This window comes from Capra hircus, chromosome 25 (assembly GCF_001704415.2).
Source record: "Capra hircus breed San Clemente chromosome 25, ASM170441v1, whole genome shotgun sequence".
Lineage (NCBI taxonomy): Eukaryota > Metazoa > Chordata > Mammalia > Artiodactyla > Bovidae > Capra > Capra hircus.
Window position 1 is genome coordinate 33665303 of NC_030832.1, and position 17360 is coordinate 33682662.

The 17360-nt window shown below is 46.7% G+C and overlaps 1 protein-coding gene across 4 annotated transcripts in view; it reads right to left on the minus strand.

Moving 5' to 3' along the window:
* The window catches only part of HIP1 (huntingtin interacting protein 1), a 133538-nt gene continuing 122102 nt past the window's right edge, over nt 5925-17360 (minus strand). For all 4 annotated transcript variants that reach the window (XM_018040547.1, XM_018040546.1, XM_018040548.1 and 1 more), the window contains exons 25-32: nt 16961-17054; nt 14662-14762; nt 14273-14378; nt 12962-13085; nt 12451-12512; nt 10476-10584; nt 9693-9774; nt 5925-9351 (exon numbers count right to left, since the gene is read on the minus strand). In XM_018040547.1, the coding sequence (XP_017896036.1) occupies nt 9722-9774; nt 10476-10584; nt 12451-12512; nt 12962-13085; nt 14273-14378; nt 14662-14762; nt 16961-17054 (649 nt within the window). In that variant the 3' untranslated portion in view covers nt 5925-9351; nt 9693-9721. The remainder of the gene's footprint in view (nt 9352-9692; nt 9775-10475; nt 10585-12450; nt 12513-12961; nt 13086-14272; nt 14379-14661; nt 14763-16960; nt 17055-17360) is intronic.

A 17360-nucleotide genomic window follows, 5' to 3' on the forward strand; every position in this document is an offset into this window, starting at 1 on the left:
ATATTCCTGGCAGTGTTGAATATCCTCCTCCTTTTCGTTTTTTTGAAACCAAAGGCATGTGTATGCCCGCTGAAAGTGTGAGTTGCTCAGTTGTGTCTGACTCTTTGCAACCCTATGTAGCCTACGAAATCCATGGAATTCTCCAGGCAAGATTACTGGAGTGGGTAGCCATCCCCTTCACCAGGGGATCTGTCCAACCCATGGATCGAACCCGTGTCTCCCACGCTGTGGGCAGATTCTTTTACTATCTGAGCCACCAGGGAAGTCTTGACTCAAAACTAAAACCAGTAAGACTTATATGATTTAGCAGGGGTCTCCCCAAAGAGGGTGCCAAAGATACAGTCCTCTACAGAACTGGAGCCACTCCCAAAGAGAGCCCGAGAAAGAGATCACTGCTTCCCTCAGAGAGCTGGGAACAATTGGAAGGACATTAGCTGCAAATGGGGTGCAGCCCACATTTCTGGCCATATTCTTGGGAACCCTACCCAATAGTTGGCCTCCTGCACAGGAAAGAACTGACAATTTTCACGCTTTGGCAGGAGGAAAGCCAAGACAAGCTCCCAGGATACCAAATGAGACAAACAGGAAAGCAGAAACTGACCAACAGGAGAAAGTGAAAGTCGCTCAGTTGTGTCTGACTCTTCAAGACTCCATGGACTATACAGGATTGTTCTCCAGGCCAGAAGACTGGAGTGTGCTGGAGCTGGACTTCGGCGGGAGCCGCGTTAGGCATTACTGACAGGAGTGGGTAGCCATTCCCTTCTCCAGGGAATCTTCCCAATCCCGGGATCAAACCTGCGCCTCTAATGTCTCCTGCTTTGGCAGGTGGGTTCTTTTTCACTAGCACCACCTGGGAAGCCCAACCTAAATATATATTATCCATAAAAATTTAATGTTTTGAGTGTTTAGATCGCTCATATTTCCTTGCTGGTTTATAACGCCATCTGTTGAACACTACTGCGTGGAAATAGAAGACACACTGATGCTTGCCAGGGGCTGGGGAGAGGGGTGAATAGGGACCGACAGCTTAATGGGTACCATGCTTTCTTTTGGGGTGATGACAATGTTTGCCAACTATTGATAGACTGAGGTGCTGTTTACATAACAGTGTGAATGAAATAAATGTTCTAAAGAGTTAATTTTATGTTATGTGAATTTTACCTCAATTTTATGAAGTGACAATGGGAGACCATTGAATGGTTTTAGAAAGCAGAGATGGTGACTGGGGAGGGGCAGGGCAGAGGAGGAGATGGCTGGTTAGTATCACCAACTCAATGAACTTGAGTTTGAGCAAGTCCTGGGCAACAGTGAAGGACAGAGGAGCCTGGCATGCTGCAGTCTTCAGGGTTGCAGAGTCGGACACAACTGAGTGATGGAACAACAGAGGCTGACGAGATCAGATGTAACTTGGAGGGCGGATGATTACTCCAGCTACAGAATGAGGATGGCGTGAGAGGGGCAGAATTCAGGCAGGTGGGAGATTTAGGAGATTACTGAGGTTATGAAGTTATGAGGACGATGAGGTGTTATATTACACCATGCCTAAGATCCCCAGCGTAACGTCCCACATACTTCAAATGGCATTCAAGGACTTTTATAATTGGGCTCTAACTTGGTCACGTGGCTGGTAAGGGCTTCTGTTATTCCTCAAACTCACATTCACTGCTGTTAGCTTTGCCTGGCATATCCTTCCCCTACCAACTTTTCCTTATCTTTAGGTTTTAGCCTAAAAGTCATTTCTACATGGAAGCTTCCTTGGACCTCCTTGAATGTATTAGCTCCCTTTCAATGTCCTTTACACGCACCCTTTGGTCATGCATCACATTTGTTCAGTGTCAGGAGGATGGCTTGCCCCGGCACTGTATCCCTTGTGCCTTAAACGCAGTAGACATGGAGTCAGATTTGTGGGAAGAATAAATGAATCTGCACCTCAAGGAAGCTGCTTCTCACTTCAGTTCAGTCACTCAGTTGTGTCTGACTCTTTGAGACCCCACGGACTGCAGCACGCCAGGCTTCCCTGTCCATCAGCAACTCCTGGAGCTGCTCACTCGTGTCCATCGAGTTGGTGATGCTATCCAACTGTCTCACCTTCTGTCGTCCCCTTCTGCTCCTGCCTTCAGTCTTTCCCAGCATCAGGGTCTCTGATTTCTGCCATATTTCAGTGTCTACCTGCTCTGACTGTTTTGAGCCTTGACACATGCTTACATCTTATTTCTTAAAAGCTTTCTCTTGATGCCATTAGTTCCTAAAGTTATCGCCTATTTTTCTCTTTGGAGACTGCCAGGTTTCTTGAAATAATGTTTCAGCCCTTCCACACTTCAGTTTCTAATGTATGTGTCTGTCTTCGTCCCATGTTTGGAAGATTCTTGAAGAAGGGACCATCTCTTATTTTTCCCTCTCCTGTAGTCTCTTGTGTACAATAAGAACACAGCAGTGTTTGCTGATTCTAGAGGATGTACCTGTTGTAATAATTTTCATTTTAAACAATGTAGGAGGGATCTCCCTGGTGGTCCAATGGTTAAGACTCCATGCTTTCACTGAAGAGCACGGAGGTTCACTCTCTGGTCAGGAAACTAAATCCTGAAAGATGCCTGGCATGGCTAATATATATATTAGATAATATATATATCCTGCATGGCTTATATATATATATATATATATCCTGCAAGATGCCTGGCATGGCTAATATATATTATATATAATATACAATATATTATTATATAAATAATATATTGTATATTATAAATATATAATACAATATAATATGTATATATTAATATATAATCAAAGCTATGTTTTTCCATATTATATATTTATATATTATTTATATTATATATTATATAATTATTATATGAATATATAATTATATATATTATATATATTTCCATATTATATTATGGAGAAGGCAATGGCACCCCACTCCAGTACTCTTGCCTGGAAAATCCCAGGGACGGAGAAGCCTGGTGGGCTGCAGTCCATGGGGTCGCTAAGTCAAACGACTGAGAAACTTCACTTTCACTTTTTACTTTCATGCATTGGAGAAGGAAATGGCAACCCACTCCAGTGTTCTTGCCTGGAGAATCCCAGGGACGGGGGAGGCTGGTGGGCTGCCATCTATGGGGTCACACAGTCAGACATGACTGAAGCAACTTAGCAGCTAGTTATATTATATATATTATATAATTATTATATAAAATTATATATTACATATATAATATAATATATTATATATATGAATATATGATTATTATAGAGGATGATATATATTATAGAGGATATATTATAGAAAGGATATATAACATATAATATATACATAATATAAATGTATATTATATATATTAATATAATATATAAATACATTTTTATATAAATACATTTATATTATAATTATATATAACTTATATACTTATATAAATTATATATCATATATTTATATAAATTATATATTATATTATATATATTAATACATTTATATAATATATAGAGAAGATATATATATAGGATATATATATATTATAGAGGATATATATAAAGTATAATATATATTATCCTCTATAATAATCATATATTATATATATATAGTCAAAGCTGTGGTTTTTCCAGTAGTCATGTATGCGATGTGAGTGAAAGTCTCTCAGTCATGTCTGACTCTTTGCAACCCCATAGACTATATAGTTCATGGAATTCTCCAGGCCAGAATAGTGGACTGGGTATTCTTTCCCTTCTCCAGGGTATCTTCCCAAGCTAGGGATCGACCCTAGGTCTCCCACATTGCAGGCAGATTCTTTACCAGCTGAACCACAAGGGAAGCCCAAGAATACTGGAGTGGGTAGGCTATCCCTTCTCCAGCGGATCTTCCTGACCCAGGAATCAAACAGGGGGCTCCTGCATTGCAGGCAGATTCCTTACAAACTGAACTATCAGAGTTGGACCATAAAGAAGGCTGAGCGCTGAAGAATTGATGCTTTTGAACTGTGGTGTTGGAGAAGAGTCTTGAGGGTTCTTTGGACTGCAAGGAGATCAAACCAGTTAATCCTAAAGGAAATCAGCCCTGAATGGTCATTGGAAGGACTGATGCTGAAGCTAAAGCGCCAATACTTTGGCCACCTGATGCAAACAGCTACTCATTAGAAAAGACCCTGATGCTGGGAAACATGGAAGGCAGGAGGAGAAGGGGACAACAGAGGATGAGATGGTTGGCTTGCATCACCAATTCAATGAAGATGAGTTTGAGCAAGCTCCAGGAGACGGTGAAGGACAGGGAAGCCTGGCATGCTGCAGTCCATGGGGTTGCAAAGAATTGGACATGACCGAGCGACTCAACAATAGCCTGTAAGCTCCAGGAGTGCAAGATCACATCTATGTTTGCTTTCCATGGTGTTCCCAGTGCCTGGTAGAGTAGATCCTTGAAAAGGGAACAATGAATATGTGAAAGTAACTTTTGATGACAGGGAACATAAAGGCTTCATTAAGCATTTCAGAGGATGTGCAATGAATGGATACATGAATTGTGTGTAAGAGTGTGGTATAAAAAGAGAGTTCATTCACTCCATAATGTTTAAACTTACATTGGGTAATGTGTTAGAGGCTGATGACAACCATGGTGAGCAAGATGAAGCCTCACTGGCTTTATTTTTAAATCTGTGGCCACACCGTGTGGCCACCAGCATGCAAATGCTGCGAAAATGCAGCAAAAACCACAAAACAAAATGCATTCATAGGCAAGGGTCCCCCTGTATTTATCCAGAGCATCTCCCGCCCTGTGCATTTGCACCACTTTTCTCCTCTTATCCTGATTCTTTGCCCTCCTGTCCCATGGACACAGGCGCCCAGCAGGCTACAGTCCACGGAGTCGCCAAGAGTTGGACAGATTGACTAAACACAAAACCCACTTGTTTCCTTCTCTCTGTTCTTGATGAATCATTTTGGGCAATTCTCCTCCTTGCCGACCCCAGGTCTTCCCCATCTTCCTCCCTCCCTGATAGGTCCCCTTGGCTTAACACACTGGCAGCATTAAGTTACAGACAGGAAAGTCCTCATGCAGCTGGTCCCATTCTGTCAGCTCCCTCTGTAAATCCTCTGGTAGCTGCGACTGGCTTGCTCTCAATCCTCTTATGACTGGCAGCTCTGGCCCTGAGCAGAATTCATCCCATGCAACTTTAAGATGGCCGATGATTTTCACAGGTTTAGGATGATAGGGGTTTCCCAGGTGGCAGCAGTGGTAAAGAATCCACCTGCCAGTGTAGGAGATGCGAATCGAGTTTGATCCCTGGGTTGGGAAGATGCCCTCCACTCCAGTATTCTTACCTGGGAAATTCCAACGGCAGAAGAGCCTGAACATTCCTATCCTAGGACGAAGAAGAAAATATCCATAGCTTGAGACCCGAGATTTCAGGCAGACACCTGGTCTTCCAAATAAATTCTAGCACTATATTGCACACTTGACGTGCTCTGACCATTCCCAAGGACAAGAGAGCACACAGAGGATGGGAAAATTCTAAGGGGTGCGAATTAATGTTTCTTTTCTCTCAAGTAGCAAAGGAAGACTTCCCTGGTGGTCCAATGGTTAAGAATCTGCGTGTCAATGCAGGGGGCACAGGTTTGATCCCTGGTCTGGTAAGATTCCACATACTGTGGGCCAACTAAGCCGGTGTGCCAAAACTACTAAAGCCCATGTCCTCCAGAGCCTGTGCCGCTGCATTGAGAAGCCTGGGCACTGCAATTAGAGAAGAGCCCCTGCTCGCTGTAACTGGAGAAAGCTCACAGGCAGCAAGAAAGACCCAGCACAGCCAATAAATAAATAAAGGAGCAAAGGAAATGTGATAGTTGTATGCTTCAGTGAACCTTGGGATATGAATGGAGGCTTTTCACTGGAATTCCAGATCTCAAAACCAGTTTGGTTGGTCAGTTATCAATACTCTCCATTGCCAGGTTGAAGTATTTATTGAAAAATTGAAAACACAGATGCAATGTATTATACAAAGAAAAGTCTTAATACCCATAATAAAAGTACTGCTGGAAGGAAACAAAGCCAGTGGCTACCTGCCCTGGGAAGGTAGGCACTCAGTGAAAAATGAAATTCATTTGTAGGAACTAGTCTAATGGAAAACTGGGGGAAAAAGGTTAAAAACAGAAGAAAAACAAACCCAACCCCACCCCTGCAAACCGAAACGTGGAAGAGTTTGTTGCAAGTTTGAGACAAGTGCGTTATCACCAGGATTTCTCTGAACCCTCCTTGGTCTGTCCCCATGAGTAGCAATCAGCTTAATTTAGGGCCTTCAAACCTGAGGTAGTCGAGGGTCACCTGAAAGACGAAACCTACTCTCAGAATCGGACCCAATGATGCTTGACCAACTGTCTCGTGTTGCTATGGCTCCTGGGGTAAGAGACTGAGTCACCCCTATGGGCTGTTGATCCTGTTTGGTCTGGACCTGGGAGTCGTGAGCAGCAGGCAGCTGGCCCGGTTTGCTGAGTTGACGGCTGGCAGGCCCGAGGTGGCGGTTTTCTTTGTGACAGGCAGTGTGGTCTCTGGAGGACTGAGGATGGCAGAGAGAGGGCAAAGCCGGTCTAGGTGGAAGGCCAATGCCAGGACCGAAGGCTTTCATTGGTGGGAAGGATTTCCAGAGACGTGGAAAGGTGGTAGAAGGTAGCAAGAAACTTCACCACTCATTAAAGACCAAGGTAAGTGGAGCCAGGAGACCCTGCTAGACTAAGGAGCTGGCCAAGAAGCAGGCACCAGCCAGGTGCGAGCTCAGAACCAGCTCCTTAGCAGGAGGCAGAAGCAAATCAACCGGACTGACACGTGCTTGTGACCCCCATGGTACCCGGTGTAAAGCCTGTTGTCCGCCTTGGCAGCTCAGACACTTCCAAGAAAGGATGCTCTGGGCAATGGTTCTTCCAGCCACTGGGTTAGGGACTCAAAATCAGGTGGGATCCCAGGGATCCTCCCGTGCGCAGCAGAATTAGCGAACAATCTAAATTTGAGTCTCACTTAAACTCCGTGCTCAGGTACAGATTTAACCCCGCAAAAGCGGGTCTTCTGATTTTTTTTTTCCTTATCAGGTACACTCATATCCTAACTCTAGAGATGAGAGACACAGTGTTACACAATTAAGATAATGGATATAGCTCTATTTCGACCTCTTGTCAGCCCTATGCCATTTCTTTGTTGTTGTCCTGCCTTGCTGTGACCCACTTATACTGACCCATGAGACTCCAGTCACGAATGATACTCAGTGACTAAGAGACTGTGAGGTTCATTTTTAGCCCTAGGATGTGATTAATGGTTTAATCAAGGTGTTTCACACCCAGAATAACACGCTCGTTTTTAGAACAGCCAAAGTACGACATTTTGATTTTGGCTGGAGAACGGGCTAGCTTCTAAGTCATTATGAAAGTAATTATACCAATTCTGACATATATTTCTTCATGGGAGACTGAACTAGCCTGTGTTCCTGTTTAAGTAATTCCATAATTGTTTTATTACTCTGGAAAAGCTCATGCAAGTTTTAAAAATTACTGTGGCTTCTTTTTAGAGGGAGGGTCATTTAGAGAAGCCTAATTTGGCTCAATACACTAGATTTTCTCCCCCCTGGTAATCTGAAGCACAATCATCTGAATGGCTGGGATGCTGGAAGCAAGGACCAGCCACCTTTGGAAATGCTGACCCACGCTGAGAACACCCCCATCAGCTTAACTGGTACAGCGGGGCCAAGGATGCTACATACACATGATTCCATCTGAGCCTTGGATGGAAAAATATCCATAGCTGAGCACAAAGAAGCAGTCAACGTAAGACCGGTCAGTCTCTACGGCTGCTGCCTCTTCAGCCCAGTTTGGAGAGCACACATCTGAGTCTCATAATCTGAGCTAATGGGAGGCAGCTCTTCGAGTGCCTGAGAAAACGCAGAGAGGGGGAGTTGGTGGTGGGTGGGGAGGAAGGAGAGTGGATTCACAGTGATCAAACAGGGGTCTCACAACCTGTCACGTAGCCGCACTCAGCTACGGTCCTTGGGGACAGGTCCTGGGACGTGCTTGTTGGCTACAATCTATGAGCTGCTACAGATTAAGGAAGGAAGACATCGTCTGTCCAAGATGGGAAGGTCACTTAAATGCCGGGGTCCATCTGGAGGTGAAGAAGTGCTGGCGAGCTGCCCGTCTCCAGGACACTGTTCACACTCCTCCTTCTCATTCATCCTCCTCCTTCATTCTGTCTGCAAGGCAGCGAGGGCCCGGGACCTGTGGTTGGAAGGCGTCAGAGCCAGGGGTCCCCTCCCCCCTCTGGTTTTCCCTGACCCAGATTCTCTGAGAACTTTCTTGCTTCGAGATCCAAACTGGTAACAGACCAGATCTTGACCTTGCTTCTGCCCCTTAAAGACAGATGTCCCAGGGCAGCGATGCACGCTTTGCCATAGTCACACCTGAAATCTCAGTTGCTGCCAGCATTTTTTTGTAGGTTGTGATTGCTGCTGCTGCTGCTAATGGAGGTTAGTCATAAATATTCAAGGTACCAAAGCAAGCCCAGGGTTCTTTCCTGTTGGGAGCTGGCCTGATCTTCTGGGTCTATTGATTAGGTAGAACATGGAACTATCTCCTTGAGATTCAAGAGGATGCCAAGGCAGAAAGGGATTGGAAACCCCTCACATGTTCCCCCCTTAGGGCCCTGCCTGTGTCTGAAGGGAGGTGCCAACTTGAGGGACCATGGAACATTCCTTTGGGGGCGGGGGGCCAGGAAATGTGGCAACTCTCACCGGCTGGGTTCAAGCATGGGGTTAAGGTTTTTCAGCCCAGTCACAGGGAGTTTCTAAGATGGGCGGGACTCCTGAAGACCTGGGCTGTGGGCATCCTTCCTCTCCCTCTCTCTGTCATCCCCTTCCCTTGTGAAGGTGGGCAGAGGCTTTCTGCTGGGCTCCAGCTTTAGAAGGCAAGGCACTCGCTCTCCTTCCGCTCGACCCCGGGGAGTGGCCTCGGTGGACCCACACTCTCTCAGCAGGACACTCGGCTCGGGGGCTGGCGGGGAGCACCACGGCGAAGCCTGGTCAGCACCGTCGCTGTGAGCTGCTGTGGTTAGGGGGCCTGCGATAGCCCAGGGCTTCAGGGGCGATCCCCTGGGAAAGTTGGCTATGTGAGTAGAACTTGGGGGGAGAAAAGAAAAAAACAACCCAGCCAACCACCATAAGAAGCAGTGGGAATCCATGGAACTGCCAAAAGAAGGGACACAGCCTTGGCATTCTCTGCCAGGACACTTCTGCTCCACTTCCGACTCTGCGCAGACTCAGGGTCGGGTCCCGGTTTGGAATCCATCAGCCCTCCGGTGCTCACAAGTTTGTGCAAATGATGAAACGGAAAAGACTGAAAGGAAGACAGGAGAGAAAAGGCGTAAGATCCTTCCTCTCCAGCTCAGCAGCAGCAGCGCCCCCACCCCCCACCAACAAGGACATCAGATGTTTGGGGGTAAAGCAGGACTTTCCAGGAAGGAGGTCCCCTCTGTTGGGGTGGCCCTAGTCCCCCCTCCTCTGGGGGAGGGGCTGTGACAGAGCCCAGATCACGGGCTGGAACACAGAGGGTGTCCCCGTGGAAGGAATCTCTGGAAGGCCTGGGTGGGACTGGGGTGGACCCCCAGGGTCTGGCCCGTGACTGGGGGAAGAGCGCACACACACACACGCGCACATCGATGGGCAGCAAGGATTTACACTCTGACACGCGGGGCATCGGTGTGACTCTATTCCTTTTCGGTTTTCGCTTCTTGCAGTGTAGATGGTGGTGCTTCGGTTCCTAAAAGACAAGTTACTTCTGTTTCACAGTGTTTTTACACACATGCATTCATCTAACCAACAACCTCAGCTGCCAGGCTGGGCTCTAAAACATGTGATTGTTAACTGCATCTCCCGGGTCAAGTGTCCAGGGAGGCATCTGTGGTGGGCTCCCAGAGCCGGCGAGCCCAACAGGAATCACGATCTCAGTTGATCAAGTTGGCCTCTTTGGACATGTAGAAAAGCAGTCCACCCAGATTCTGGGTGACCGGGAGTTCCCGGGCTGGCGGGCCAAACCTTCCTCCACGCCACCCTGTTTCTAGCTCCTGACCCCTTTCAGTTTCTTGCCGTGGCTACCCATCACTGGTTCTAGGCAGCCGGAAGCTTGGAACTCACGAACCCTGTCTGCTGGGGTCTTGACCATTCACTACTCAACTGGATGCTGGCCCAAAACAAAACTCCTGGGGGAGAAAACCAGGTTAACTGAGCCTGAAAGGCAATAGTGGTGAGTGCCCGACCACCAGTCAACGTTTAGGTCTTGAAAGGTGACTACAAAAATTTTCTGTTCACCACGGTCTACCCTTGTTTGGGGCTCTCAGGCCATTCAACGGTAGAGAGAACGGAGGAGGGAGAAGTTCCTGGGTCAGCTTTCCTGGAGGGGGAAGGCCCTCATCACATCCTCCCAGCAACCCCATGGGCTGTGCGGTCCTTGGCCAGGCTCACCTTCCTCCCAGCCCTCGGCGACCCCAGCCAGCTCGTAGTGCTTTTTCCGAAGCTCTCCTAGTTTCTGACGCTCCTTCTGCAGCTCATTTTCCAGCTCCAGCACCCTAACCTGTGGGGAAAATTGGCCTTTTCTCTGAGCAGGGACCTGAGAACGGTCTCACGTTGACCAATCCCTTTCCTCTGTGGTCTGGGACTTCTTCTTCTGTGTTATGCATGCTGTTTCCATAGCTCAACCAGTCCTCAATTTCACCCTTGTCTCTGCTCTGATTTTTCCACCCTCTGGTTCATCCATCTATCCCAGGGTCTTTCTCACTGGGATCCTCTGTTGAAAATGATGCTTTACAACCAATGCTTAAAGGAGAGAAGAGCTTATCTCATATTCCTCTGATAAATCACTAACTAAAAACATACTGAATGTATGTGAAAGTTGCTCAGTCATGTCCGACTCTTTGCGAACCCATGAACTGTAGCCTGCCACACTCCTCTGTCTGTGGAATTTTCCAGGCAAGATTACTGGAGTGGGTTGCCATTTCCTCCTCCAGGGGATCTTCCTGGCCTAGGGATCGAACCTACAACTCCAGGTCTCCTGCATTGCAGGCGGATTCTTTACTGGTGAGCCACCCTCAGCTATTAAATAAGAAAATTTGCCATTTGCAACAAACGGATGGATCTAGAAGGTCTTATAAGTGATATAAGTCAGCTAGAGAAAGAAAAACACTGTATAATGCTCTCTTATATGAGGTATCTGAAAAATAAAACAACATGAAAAGAGACTCACAGATACAGAGAACAGTGGTTGCAAGAAAGAAGGGGGGCAGAAATAAGTGAAGTTATTAAGAGGTACAAACCTCCAGTTGTAAAATAAATAAGTCATAGGGATGCAATATAGAGCATAAGGAATATGGTCAATATTATTGTAATAACTTGTATGGAGACAAATGGTTACTAGACTTAAGTTGATCATTTCATGGTAAATGCAAACGTCAAATCACTCTGTATACATCTGAAACTAACATAACATTGTTTATCAACTCAATAAATAACAACAAAGAAATTGGCGGGGGGGGAGGGGGAGGACAAACTCTAATGTTAAGTCTATCTGTATGATATATTCTAATCCAGTTACAACCTGTCTTTCAATCCCAGTTCCCTGTAAGTCCGGGAAGAAACCAAATACAATGGTTCTGGTGTTTCTGAGGTGTTGGTATAACTTAGCGTTATTACTGTGCAGGAAAAGGTACACTCTCACTAAAGGAAGGGTTGGTTCTTGGTTATTCCTTCTCATTAACTTTACAAATGTTTTTTTTTATTGGAGTATAATTGTTTTACAATGTTTATTAGTTTCTGCTGTGCAATGAAGTGAATCAGCTATATATGTATATATACATATGTGTGTGTGTATGTATTTCCCCCCTCTGCTTGGACCTCCTTCCTACCCCCAATCCTACTCCACTAGGTCATCACAGAGCCCTGAGCTGAGCTCCCTGTATTATACAGCAGCTTCCCACTAGCTATTAAATTTACACATGGCAGTGTGTATATATATATGGGCTTCCCTGGAGGCTCAGCAGTAAGGAATTCTCCTGCCAATGCAGGAGACACGGGTTCGATCCCTGGGTTGGGAAGAGCCCTGGAGAAGGAAATGGCAACCCACTCCAGTATTCCTGCCTGGAGAAACCCATGGACAGAGGAGCCTGGTGGGCTACAGTCCATGGAGTCGCAAAGAGCTGGGCACGACTTAGCAATTAAACAAGTGTATGTATTTCAATGCTACACACCCAAGATTCTGATCTTTCCTAATCACCTATCTCCACCTCCACTGTTTTCTTCCAGCATCATTTATGTTCATTCTTGGGGTGATATGTATATCTGTATTCATTTCTCCCACGAGTCTTTGACTTCTCCCCATGGAAATAATATTTGGGGTCAGTGTCATAGGCAGTAGTCTGATTAAACTTACTGATGGAGTTCCTACCTGGGAATCCATCTCCTGCCGTTTGATCTGGGTCAGCGTAATGCTTGAGAAGTCCATGCTGTCTGTAAGAATGGGAAAAGGAGGGTCTTGTTGAATGATACTCCAGCTGACATTTACTTGAGAAGTGGCCGATGCCAATATTCTGCTGAAATGCTTGGTTTGTCATTTACCAACAGATGCGTGGATGTAAGTAATGGGGTAGAGTAGAAGGAAGACAGAGGAACCAGGATTGGAACGCCCCCGCCTCCCCAATGGACAATCAGGCCTGGGCGGTCATTTCTCTGAGTTCAGAGGAATGACTCAATGGAAAAACTAGCTAAGGCCTGTCCATATAGTGCTATAAATAGCATGCCCATGGGGTATCTCAACTTATAAGAAAATAAGTTGGAATATACAAAGACAAAAAACTAGAGAGAATTTGGAAGCCGGCCTGTGGGAAATTGGGACGGTGGAGAAGAATGTACCCACCCACATACAATGGAGAAGAAAAGCTCGGCTTCTGAAAGCCTACCTGTGTCCTCGATCTGTGATTTGCCAGAAATAGTTGAGGCCACAACCTCGGCGGTGGCCTGGTTTACGGCCCGAGAAGCCTGCAGCAGCTGAGCCAGGTTTGGGCTGTTCTTATCAGCTTTCACCTGCCAGGACCAAGCAGATTTAGGGTCACACAACAGTCAACTGATGGCTCTTGACAAATATATGGGCTCTGCCATGGTCACCCATGAACTTCTCAAAAATCACTCTCTATGGGGGTCAACCGCTGGCATCACTCTCTAGCATCAAAAATCATTTCTGGCTTATTTGCCTGGTGGCCTTGAACTCTATCAGTTTTTGAAAAATTTATGTTTAATCGGAGGATAATTACAATATTGTGACGCTTTCTGCCATATGTCAACATGAATCAGCCATACGCATACACATGGCTGTAGACCTTAAAACCGCCCTCCCACCTCTCTCCCCAGCCCACCTCTCTAGGCTGTCACCGAACCCTGGCTTTGGGTCCCCTGTGTCATATAGCAGATTCCTACTGGCTTTCATATGTGGCAATGCATATATTTCAGTGCTACTCTCTCAAATCATCCCATCTTTTCTCCCCTCTATTTTGATAAAGTGTTCCAGTTGTGAAACTCAATCTGGGAACATAAACAAGCACAGTAAAAGAACACTCCCTGGGGAACTATACACCCTGTGGAAGGATGTTGGTGATGAGCTTTGTGTTGGGATTAGCTGGAGCGATGGTTCGAATCTGGAGCCTTTCGAAGAGAGGCAGACATTGGTTGCGGAACCTCAGAGCCAAGCCAGGGAACCCGCTAACTGGGCCGGCGTTGCGCTCATCTGAGTGCTCCTTGAACGTATGGTTGCTCGGGGGGAGGCATGGCTGGACCCTTAAAGGCCATTTGCAATAAAAGGGAGGAAGCCAAGAGGAGTGTGTGTGGAGAGCTGCGTAGTGGGGCTCCCTGCTGAACGAAGGCTTTTAGGAGACCCCTGGAGGCAGAATTTTGAGACTCAACCTACCTGGATGCTGGATAAACCGTCTGTTCTTGGGGCCAGTGCCAGGGTTCAGGTTTCTAACCTTGCCAGACCTTACAGTGCCCTGGGGCAGCTGTTTCCAACCTTTTTGGCGCCAGGGACAGGTTTCGTGGTAGATAATTTTTCCATGGACCAGGGTTGGGGCTGGGGGGAAGTGGCTTCAGGGATGTTTCAAGCTCATTATGTATATTGTGCACTTTATTATTATTACAACAGCTCTACCTCAGATCATCAGGAATTCGATCTGGACGCTGGGGACCCCTCTCCCTCGTGGGGAGCCCATCACAGATCCTACCTTGGAGGCGGCTACAAGCTGGGCGGTGCTAGCAGCAATTTCACGTGAACACACCATGAGCTCCTCGAACTTCCCTCGGCCTTGCACCACCGTATCAGCTGCGTCTCTTGAGAGTCAGGAGACCAGATGGGTTATGAAACTGACAGCTGTAACCCCTCTGTTCTCTCTGAGACTACTTCCATCACCTTGGCAGACCGGGAACCCAGACTGCCTGCCCTACTCCTGTGATGCCCCAGGAGACCCAGATTCCTTTTTAAACTTTCAGTTCTATTAACGTCCTTATCAGCAATCCATTTCTAGGGGCCAGATTTTTCCCCTTAGCTGTTCCCTGGGGTAGATCACTGGAATGGGGGTGAAGGTGAGGAGCCCTGGGTCGGACAGATACTTACACCAAGACAGTGGCTCCCCAGCCCACAGCTTTGGCGGCTGAGATAAGTCCTTCCGTCCATCGAGAATTCTTGGCATAAAATTCTTTAGGGGATGCTGTACCCTGGGGAAGAGAGAAATAATAATAGTGAACTTTTATTGTATGCCCACTACCTGCCAAGTACTTTTTATATGTATTAGCCCATGCAATCTTCACAGTAACTCTGAGGGGAGTGGACATTATTATTCCCATTTTACAGATGAGAAAGCTAAGATTCAGAGAGGCAAAAATACTTTCTCTTAGGATACACAGAAAATAATGGAAACAAATCCTAGGCTTTTCTGACTCCAAAGCTGACAGCATTTCCCTTACATCCCAATATCTCTAACTTGTACATATAAGAAAATATATACTGGGACTATCCCTTGTGGTCCAGTGGTTAAGACTTCGCCTTCCAATGTACGGCGTGCAGGTTCAAACCCTGCTCGGGGAGCTAAGACCCCACATGCCTTATGGCCAGAAAACCAAAACTTAACACGGAAGCAATGTTGTAACAAATTCAATAAAGACTTCCTAAGCGGTCCACATCAAAAGAAAAGAAAATATACTATTCATATGTACATACAAATAACTTATTTCAGGGTGTCTAGTTGCTCTCTGTCATTTGCCAGAAGAGGACAGTGAGTACACAGGGTTTCCCTGGTGGTCCGGTGGCTAAGATTCCATGCTCCCAATGCAAGGGGCCCAGGTTCGATCCCCAGTCGGAGAACTAGATCCCACATGCTGCAACTAAGACCCAACGCAACCACGTGAATACATATTAAAAACAAAATTATTCCTGAGGGGCTGGAGGAGTGGGAATTCGAGGAAGGCAGTCAAAGATACTAGGGATGTAATGTACATGATAAATATAGTGAACAAATAGCTATGTGTTATGTATGAAAGCTACTAAATCAGAGCTTCCCTGGTGGCTCAGATGGTAAAGAATCTGCCTGCAATACAGGAGACCTGGGTTTGATCCCTGGATTGGGACGATCCCCTGGAGAAGATCCCCCTAATACTGGCAACCCTCTACTGTATTCATGCCTGGAAAATCCAATGGACAGAGGAGCATGGCAGGCTACAGTCCATAGGGTGGCCAAGAGTCGCACACGACTGAGTGACTAACACTTTCACTTTACTTTCAAGAATAGATCCTAACAGTTCTCATCACAAGGAAAAAAAAGTTTTTTTCAGTTTCTCTCATTTTGCATCTATAAGAGACGATGGCTATTCACTAAACTTCCTATGATAATCACTTCGTACGTGTAAGCCAACCAATTACTCTGTACACCTTAAATTTACACAGCATCATATATCAATCAGGGATATATGATTGATATGGATATATGACTGATATGGAAGATCCCCTGGAGTAGGAAATGGCAACCCACTCCAGTATTCTTGCCTGGAAATTCCCATGAACAGAGGAGCCTGGCAGGCTACACAGTCCATGGGGCCGTAAAGAGTCAGACACAGCTGAGTCGGCACACACACAAAATCACCTCTCAGATTGACCCAAAGCACTACCAAAGCAGATGTGGCTTCGTTCCTTACAGGATTGTTTCTAGGCTCATAACCCACTCCCTGGACCATTGTCTCCTGAGCAGCAGCTGTACACGGGGATATGAGAAAGGAAAAGAGGGTGATGATGCCAGCAAAGGAATGAGAAACTTGAAGGAATGCTGTCAACAGGTGACGGAGGGAGTCTGTCTGCATCACCCAGGAAACTGCTGCTAGAAAGACAGGGCAGGGACCTCCCTGGTGGGGTCCAGTGATTAGGACTCCGAGCTTCCACTGCAGGGGGCTGCAGGTTCGATCTCTGGCCAGGGAACTAAATCCATTTGCCATGCTTCACAGCCAAAAATAAGAGAGAGAGAGAGGCATGGCAGAGCCTACAGTGGAAAGTTGGCACCAGGTTGGTGCTTCTGACTTGCCCGGTTTCTAAAGTCCTCACTTCCTCCTCTGAGGGCTTGGACGTGCAACGCACCCTGAGTTTCCCTGGGAGGTTCCGGTGACATCGGTTGGGGTGAATGAGCCTGCCGCTGGAGGCTTTGGCTCACTGCCCTCAGGGGACCTGGCTGTGCCCCAGCTTCTTTCCATGGCATTTGCTGACGTCCATGGAAGTGGCAGCTGTACCCTGGGGTGGACACACACAGCTGGACGGCACACACCAAGACCTAGCTGAAGGTGTAGGGAGTAGACTCAGCCTCTCAGCGAGCTGGGATTCAGTAACCAGTGTAACAGCGCCCGCTCTGCCCAGGGCCCTCACCCATGCCTACCCGGCCACTCTCCACTATCTCTCTCTGCAGCTCCTTCGAAGCCAGGACCAGGATCTGAATGGCCTGCATTAGGCCGGTACAGGAACCAAGGATTCTGCAAAAGAGCAAGAACAACAACAAAATCGTCAAGGGTGCAAAACAGAGATCCCCGACAACGCCGAAGACTGTTTTTGTTTTCTGGCCTAAAGAGAGGCAGACCTGGGATGCGCAAGAAGGTAGGGAATATTCTGGAGGTGAAGCCCTGAAGGAAAGGTGCATGAGAGGAGACTGGAATGGGGATCGTCTCCATAAGGAACAGAACAGTGGTGACTCGTGGGGTTCCTTTCCCCTGTAAAGCAATAGTGGTGTCATGGTATTAATGATAACACTGATCCTGGGACTTCCCTGGTGGTCCAGTGGT